The sequence below is a fragment of the Pterocles gutturalis genome, unplaced genomic scaffold (assembly GCF_000699245.1).
Source record: "Pterocles gutturalis isolate BGI_N339 unplaced genomic scaffold, ASM69924v1 scaffold44816, whole genome shotgun sequence".
NCBI lineage: Eukaryota > Metazoa > Chordata > Aves > Pterocliformes > Pteroclidae > Pterocles > Pterocles gutturalis.
In genome coordinates this window covers 1-8,926 of record NW_010102083.1, presented here as the reverse complement: position 1 = coordinate 8,926, position 8,926 = coordinate 1, and the positions used below count along the sequence as shown (strand labels likewise).

Sequence of the window (8,926 nt, the reverse complement as noted above, 5' to 3'; positions counted from 1 at the left end):
GTTTTCGTTTAGAACATTTAATTTCCTGGGTTTTTTTTATTTTCTGTTCATTCAATAAAATGAAGTTGTCAATTCTGTATTTTCATTCCAAAGTTACAGAGGGTGTTCTTAAGAAGTTTTGCAGACTGCTAGAACAACTCTGGTTTTATAAGGACTAAGAAATCTACCTGTCAGACAGAGATGTCCTAGCTTTTATGATCTTCATGACTGAAAAGCCATCTTGCAACCTATTTAACCCATACAGCAGCAGCCCCATTTCTCGACCCCTCAATTCATGTCACTTTGAGATAAGATGTTCCAGGGTTAATATTTATTTGATTGATAAAAAAAAGATGTAGGCAAAAGATTTAAAGTTGTTGCTTCGTCACATTATAAAGAACCATAGGCCTATAGGAAGGAAGAAAACAGCTTTCGCTTAAGAGAGGCAGCACTCTATCCTACGTTGGAGCTTGATATCACTCTAGTTGTGCTCCATCCTCTGCGTGTGGAATGATTCTCAGGGCCGTGCCTGTCCAGGCAGCATCAGTTCACCATCCCCACAATATTTTGTCCCATCTTGGAAGGGAGGTACAGATAGAAAAAACCCTTGTTTTTACAAAGGGGGCTAGAGGTAATAAACAATCCTACCCTTAAGTCTTTCCTGTACTCAGAGAACAGACAGAGCCCATAGCTACAGGATATCAATGTCTCCAAGAGCTTATATGTGTGGTGAATAGGGTCATACCTGTTAAGAAGTGAAAACCGAAGCTGACTGAGGGTGGAAGGCAATGGAGTTCAAGGCACACAGCAGGGGAAGCAGCCTGGGCCTGGCCTCTGCCACTGACACCTACGTAGTCGCACAAGCTGCTGCTGAAAGCCCTGTTGCTACCTCCTACTGTAAGGTTCCCATCTTCCACCAGATAGGACAGAGCAGGCCCCCAGGCCAAGCGCTGTGTGTAAATTCCCCCTTGCAGGAGCAGGGCAGCTAAGCGCTGCTCCAGCACCCTTCCCCCCCCAGGCACTTACAATTTTAGAGCACTTAATTGCTGTGTAAATGATCCACATCTCTGGCTGACAGGAAAGAACTCTCTGATGCTCCCTTGAGCAGGCCCCAGAGCCACTAAAACACAGATTCCACATCACCCATCTCCACGCAGACAGTCTTCAGCTGTGAGTAGTACTCGATGGCTGCCCGCCCATTCTCTCTGCCAAATCCTGCAGGGACAAGGCAGAAGTGAGAACACAGCTCCAGGCAGTGCCAGGTACCGCTTGTAACCCCATAACTGGCACGTAGTCATACCAGCGAGAACACAAGCCGCAGGCTCAGTACAAGTGCCACCTCATGGTAACACTTCAGATCCAGAGTAATGACTGGATGAGCTCAGCAGCAAGCAAGGCCATGTATATTAAATCTCGCCTCCTTGCTTTCTCAGTACAACCCTGCAATCCATTCCCCAGCTCCCCTTTCAGCTCCCAATGCGCCATTCACTTCTGAGAGGCAGAGTAAAGTGCCCCACTGCCCCAGCAAGAGAACGCTCGCATCCAACATCACAGAAACAGGCTCATCCTCACCTCTGTGTGCAGGAGGGCCGAGCCCAGGGGAGGCCAAACAGAGCTCACCTGATGCCTTGTATCCTCCGAAAGGCAGCTCCACAGGGCTGATGTTGTAGTTGTTAATGAAGCACATCCCAGCCTTGAGAGCAGCCACTACCCTGTGAGCCTTCTGGATATCCCTGCAGGAAAAGAGCAGTTCAGCTGGATCCCTTCCCGTTCATCCCCTCCTTCCAGGCCAGCTAACATGCCACTAGAGAAAGGCCGGAAGGTCAAAGTGGTTTTCTGCCCTACTCTGTCTCTGCCTGCTCAAAGGATGTAGCACCTATTCCCAAGGACACTCAAAACTGCTTTTGATTTAAGAGGGCAGGACAAGGACACCAGCAAAGCAGACTACGGCAAGCGGCCAACAGCCATCTTTGTGCGCTTTCAGCAGCAGAGCATGCTCCTGGTGCACGTCTCCTGGAGATGCAGGAAGGCAGGCAGCAGGCCAAGTGCAGGCTGGAAGGAGTATGAAGGACAGCTGGGCCTACCTAAGCCTTCAGGGAAAAACTGGAAGGAGATGCACACAGTTCCCTTTTGGCAGTCCCTCGCTCCAGCTTTTCTGGAAGAGGATCTCCATGCCCATGCCAGGCACCACAAGAGGAGCATCAAGCTGCTGCAGTCTTTCCCTTCTCTACTCCCTAGATCACTTCTGTGCCAGTCATGCTACCCAGTCATACCTCGTGAAGACACCACCTGCCAGACCGAATTTGGTGTTGTTGGCTCTCTCCACAACCTCCTCCTCTGTGTCAAATGGCAGAATGGACATGACAGGCCCAAAGATCTCTTCCTTCACACATGTCATGTCATCTGTGCAGTTCCCTGGAAGCATGGCAAAGCACATGTGCTTCAGGAGGAAGAGCTGGCAGCACCGCCTGTGCATTCAGCAACCCACACAGCCTTCGACTCAGCACTCAGCACTGCACAGCCCTGCCAGCTTGGCTAGCAGAGGAGCAAATCCCATCTTGCATCTCAAAGCAGCAAAGGCACGAACTGCACATGTCCTGTCAAATCCTCCAACAGCAGAGATTTCTCTGGACACAGTTCTTGGGTGCCTCAGCTCTCTCTAGTACAGCCAGTATCAATACTTGTCCACACTGCAGACACACACACAGACAGGTTATGCTGAACACAGCTTTCTCTAGAAGGAACTCAGCAACATCCACACAAAAGACGGCAGTATCATGAATAGGAAGGATCATACCTAACACACAGGGTCGCATGTAGTAGCCATTCTTCAGCTTCGGGTCATCTGGCACATACAGGTCCCCACCACACAGCACCTCTGCCCCCTGAAAAAGAGCCAAGCAGAAGGTAGGTAGGCACGTCCAGGAGCACCCTGCGCAGCTGACACAGCTCCGGCTGGCCGGTACTCCCTGATGGATTTACAGTCCTATCAGACAAACCATGCCTGTGCCCTCCCTGGTGTCTCCAGGTCAGGACTGCTGACAGAGCATCACTGATAGATCAAAGTCAGGGGGTGAGACCCATCCTAAAAGTCCGAACAATGCTGGTTTGGGGTGCAAGTGCCACAGGAGCCAGTGTACATTGGGAGGGAAGCAACTACAACTTAGGAGCAGATCCTCAGCTTCCACATCTTCACATTGTGCGAATTCCCTCATTAGCGAGTCAACCAGTCCCTTAGCACACCACTAGGCAATAAACACCTGCCTCCATCACATGCCCTGCTTTAGAGATGAGGACTTCCCCTCTCCTTCCACATTCCTCTTTCTGTTTTCAAATCCTCATCTAGCCTTCCTGGTTTTCACTCACTGTTACCCTTCTCCAGCCCATCCCCAAATTTGCTACACTAGTCATATACCTAGCGCTGACATCTAAAACATCTTTACAATAAAACCTGGAGGAAAAAAAAAACAAAAAAGCCTGAGTAGATCTTATTGCTCTTACACAGACTGTTTCCAGCAGCCTGCAAATTTGGCCTTTGATCCTTAGTAAGCTCTTTCTGCAGCCAACAAAACTGCAACCCACATGAAGTAACAGTCAAGCGTGCAAGGTGTCACCACAATGTATAAAAGAGAAACAGCCCAAAGGTACGGATTCTCCCATTTTACATGCTTCCATGCTAGATATCTCACAATCTCTAAAACTTGGCAACATCAGGATATGAAAAGCTACGTCACCTTCAATGGTCATTCAAAGACGCGCAGTTGGTCGCTTTTAATCTAGTGGCCCAAGACACCTATTGTGTGATTCGACCACAACAAAAACACCAGCTTAACTGGGAAGGCATGGGGCAGGACAGCCCCTGCCAGTCTGTTTGTCTAACAAGAGACGTTTCAGGGCAGTCACAAGGCAGCATCGCAATCTCACCTGCTCCTTCGCCTGCTTGATAAAGCCCTGGACACGATCCAGGTGGGGCCGGTTGATGAGGGCTCCCATCCTTGTGTCTTCCAGAAGTGGGTCTCCAACTTTAATTTTCTGGGTGCGTTTCACCACCTCCTTTGTGAAGACATCCAGTATCTTCCTCTCCACAAACACTCGTGTGCCATTGCAGCACACCTGGGGTACAGGACAGGTACAGTTTTTATTCTGAGTTTTTATTCTATATTTATTTTAAATTACTAAAATTATTATTATTTATTCAGAATAAAACACACAGCACTCTGCAGTCCTTCCCTGCTTGGATCTTGCTATGGAGGCTCTCAGAAAAGCCCCTCCACAGCTGCTAAAACAGCTATCTTGTTCCTGTGGACAAAAAAGACTAGACTACCCTGCTGCTCATGACCGCACTGAACAGTCACCCTGGACACAGCGCTACTGATGCCAGCAGGTGGCAAAAAGGCATCAAGTCACTAGCAGGAGCAAACTTTAGCAGCCTTTCCAAATCCCAGGGATAACCCCAGTAAGCCAATTTGTCAGCAAGATTACACAAAACCTGCAGCACATGTGGAGATCCCAAGTTTGGGATGGACAGAGCTCCATACGGCTGTGGCTCAGCGCACCGGACTGGAACCTGCTGCCCCTCCAGAGGACACCAGCACAGCCTCTTCTGACCTCTGTGTGCCAGACTGGAGCCCAGGGCACAGGAGCAGCTGCTGAGCTGGGTACCAGGTGCTAGAGAGGCTCCAGTTTGGGGAAGGACAGGGCATCAGCTAAAGCACACTCTGCTGGCACTGGCTTCTGCAAGGGCATCCCATCTGATCCCTTGGGACACTGCACAGGGAAATCTATGGCAAGATGGGAGCTTCAGGGCATCCCTCGCTAAGCAAGGTCACAGGCTGGCTATGCTGCCCAATTCTCCCACCACACCATCACACTGGGGAGGACTGCTCCCGCCCCACAGACGCACACCTCGCCCTGCGTGAGGAAGTTTGCCATGAGGGCTCCATTCACAGCATTCTCCAAAGTACAGTCTGAAAAGATGATAAGAGGGGATTTGCCCCCCAGCTCCAGGGTGACTGGTTTGATCCCTTTAGCTGCCATCTCCATGATCTGAGGGAAACAAGGACAGAAGAGATAAGTGACCTGCTGGTAAATGGGAAGCTGGTGGAGGGAGGCGAGAGATGCCCAAAGGGACACTTCCTACAGGGCTCTTCACTAAGAACAGAAGCAGCACAAAGGGCAAGCTGGGTTTCCTAGATGTGCTTGCAGACTGGGGAGAGTTTCAGGGGGTTTGATTTTTAAAGAAAAAAAAAGCAACAAAACTTGGAGTCATTTGCAGGAAGTCTCATGCTTGGCATAAGCCCAGAGGACAGCTGTTAACTGCAACTGTGACACTGTACCCTTCAGGTACAGACATGTAAGGAGAGTTCAAAGGGCAACATTTCTCCTCTTTCAAAACAGAATTTATTTTTAAAAGTCTTTTTAAGGACTTTTAATTTTTTGAAGAATAAATTGAGGATAAGAAATTCAAAAAAGGTAACCTCCTGCTTGAAAACAGTAGGTTGTACACAGCTAAAATGAATTATTACTGCCAGAAATGCTCACGTATTTTCCCAATGCTGCTCTGTTTTATGTATCCTCCTCCCCACATAGATACCCACTTTAGCAGCTCAGAGACTCCACTGCAGCTAGGGGCTGAACAAGTGAAGATGACCAAGGGGCCCCTCCAAAAGGACCAAGTGCCCAAGCCCATGCCTGGTAGGTTAACTGGAGCCCCAGCGTAACCCTGTACATGCAAGCTCCTTGCTCAGACCCAGAAACGCTGACTTGCACCCCATCTTTACAAGCATCCCATGCACAAAAGCTCAAGGAGGTATCGACAGACCAGGAAGGCCAGCACCACAGACCTCTTGTGTCCCTGAGTGCAAAGGTGCCTTTACCTTCATGCCAGTTGGCACACTGCCAGTGAAAGAGATTTTGGCCACATCTGGGTGATGACAGAGGAACTGGCCTGTGGCCACTCCACCCTGCACCACATTGAAGAGCCCCTTGGGCACACCGGCCTCTGTGAAGATCTCTGCCAACCTCACCACCGAGACAGGGGTAAAAGGAGAGGGCTTGAAGACCATCGCATTGCCTAGGGGAACCCAGACAGAGGCAAGGTGGGGTTAACAACCAAACCACTTTAGGGAAAAGAATGAAAAAAAAACCCAAACAAAAACACCTCCACCCCACACAATGAGTTTGTCTCAACAGATCCCAGAAGATGCCCCCAAGAGAGGAGGAAATAGTTTCAGCTGAACACCACAACCAGCGAAAGGGAAGGACTGCATCTTCCTACTGGGGGAGATGGGGCTGCTGGCCCTGCACTGCAGACATTTCCAGAGACCTTCCTCATCTGGTACAACGCCAAGCAATCAGCCTGTTTTTCTGATACACTCCCTGCCCTTTTAGCATCTGCTGTGTTCCCGCTTCCATCTCCTTTCCCTTCATGCCAAAGTAACAGCCTGAAGGTTCTGCTAAACCTTCAACACCTCCTTCAAGGTAATGCTAGACTTTATCCCCGAAATCACTCTCTCCGACAGGATCATTTGGCTTTAAAGAGAAGCTTCCACAGGCTGAGTCTCCATTACCACAAGCCAAGGCTGGGGCAGACTTCCAGCAGGCGATCTGGAAAGGGTAATTCCAGGCTCCAATCCCAACACACACCCCAAGGGGCTCTCTCCGAGTGTACCCAAAGGATCCCCCGGGAAGTTGGATGTGTTCACCTGCAAAGAAGAAAAACAGCCAGAAGGTAGACAAGAGCAAAGCCCCTTCCTGTCTTATCAGAGCCTCAGGGGTGAGATCTCACTTTGATTAGGAACAGAGGCACACGGCTTTTACCCCAGCAAGCTCACAGAGGGGCATAAGTGCCCACAGCGCACAGCAGCGTTAGGTAGAGATCTCTGAAAATCCTTCCAAGATCTTCAGAAAAAGGGGTAGTCTATCTCTTAGAGAAATCAGCAGCAAAGATGCTCTTGTGCCATGGAAATTATCAGGGAATGCAGGTGGCAGGATGGAGAATAAAGAACAAATTCCAGTAACGTTCTCACCAGCTAGAGATCCTGCCAGTCCTGCGTAATACTCCAGGCACTGCCAAGATATGTCAATATCCACTCTGGCTTCAAAGATGGACTTGCCATTGTTGATGGTTTCCAAGGTGGCAATTTCTTCTCTCTGCTCCTGTGAGAGGCAAAGGACAGTGACAACATGTTAGAGAAGCCTGTAGAAGATCTCCACAAGGAGACAGCTGCTTCCCACGTATGCAAGTCCCAAACAAGGCTCTGCCATCAATACACCAGGCTCTGACATAAAAAATTGTCTAAATCTAATTGTCTAAATTTCTAAAAGGTACATTCCCACATGCTGTTTATCAGTTTCTCAGTGGTGACTGATTGCAGGGGAATGTCAAACAGACAGAGACTGGCGTTCACTGCTAGTGCAGTCTTGCTTAACATCCCTCTTTACCTGAAGATGAGCAAACCTAAACTTAGAAGCTGTCTGGCAAACAATGCCTAGAATTCACAGAACTAAACTGGGAAGAACAGCAAACAGCAAGAGCAAAATGGAACCGGAGGACTTAACAAAGGACAGAAAAAGCAACGCAGCTGGGAAGCATCCTTTAACAGACCATCTCCCAGGCAGACAGATTACCCTGCTGTGGAAGTCTGGCATAAGCAGAAGTTTGGCAGAAAGAAAAGTTTTCTCATCACATATACAGACTGGGGAAAGAAGGTCTGGTTTCTTACAGATCTGTGCCTTGATCGAGATTAATGTCCAAGAACATGTTATCTCACAAAGGAGCTTATGATAAAACTAGCTTATCTGTATCCTCTCCCATGTGTATAATCTGGTGTCTAAGATAAAAACCAGCATTCCTACATTGTTTTATTGCTGAAACAAGACACACTCCAGCCACGTGACGACAGTGGCTGACAAGCTGAAAGTTCAACAATGTGGCAGTTACACAATTTCAGCTTTGAAATCATGTGCAGCAAAGCTTGATCTTTGGAGTTGTGAAAAGAACTAAGAGCCATGCAAAGCTGACTGGATGTCTTCAGTTTTATGTCTTCTAATAGAATTAAGCACAGGAGGTACACACTGGCCTTGAATACAGTGAAGACCACAGCCCTGCCCAAAGCAGCCTCTCTCTTTTGGTCAAAGGTGGGTTTTAAGTCCTGCATTCCTCCTGTAGCTTTGGAAGCCCTGCTGGGAGCCCCAACAGACACATTAACCCACAAGAAAGCTCAAAGACAGAAAAACCCCTCTCCAAAAGAGGGGGAGAGCTCCCACAACATACCCGAATAATTCTGGCAGCCTCCAGCAGCACTCTGCTCCGCTCCATGCCAGACATCTGACTCCATATTTTAAAGGCAGCCTTTGCACTCTGCACAGCCAGATCGACCTCCTTCTCCCCAGAGCAGAGCACCTTGCATATCACACGACCTGGGCACATTTTTAAACAGGAAATAAATAAGACGGAAATACAGAATACTACAGTTTATCTTGCATCAAACCCCAAAGACTTCAGTCCAGCCACCTTATACCAGCCTACAGAACTTCGTTATAGTTCCCACTGATTTGCAATTGGCTAGAGAAGAGGTGCTGCAACTCAGCTGGTCTGAATTAAAAGATCTGCCATTCTCCACAGTCTTCTAGTTACTAATTCTGTTTCTCTCTAGTCTTCTAGTTACCGATTAGCTCCAAACGTTACAAAATTCTTCTGCTTCCCACTGGAGTTTGTTATACTTCTACCACCAATTCTGTTACACATTCCTCAGCACAGTTAAATACTCTCTTTAAGTGATTCTGCTGAAACTGAGCTATCTCCAATTGGATATATATATATATATGAATTTTCAGAAATGTTTCAATCACGTTCTCTGCCCAGCCCAGGCACCACCCTGATTTTTTGTCCGACTGAAGAGCGAGAGCTGATCTCTGCTAAGGCGCTTGATGCCCTGCAGGGGAC

General features: G+C 48.4%; 1 protein-coding gene across 1 annotated transcript; it reads right to left on the bottom strand.

Moving 5' to 3' along the window:
- Positions 1–879: 879 nt before the first annotated feature.
- ALDH9A1 (aldehyde dehydrogenase 9 family, member A1) lies at positions 880–8,410 on the bottom strand. The gene is made up of 10 exons (XM_010085233.1): positions 8,255–8,410; positions 7,008–7,137; positions 6,549–6,683; positions 5,856–6,052; positions 4,885–5,025; positions 3,904–4,092; positions 2,777–2,864; positions 2,253–2,394; positions 1,600–1,712; positions 880–1,194 (listed from the first exon to the last, which is right to left on the bottom strand). Exons 1-10 carry the CDS (start codon positions 8,408–8,410, stop codon positions 1,100–1,102), a joined length of 1,386 nt encoding a protein of 461 aa, XP_010083535.1. The 3' UTR covers positions 880–1,099.
- Positions 8,411–8,926: the final 516 nt, after the last annotated feature.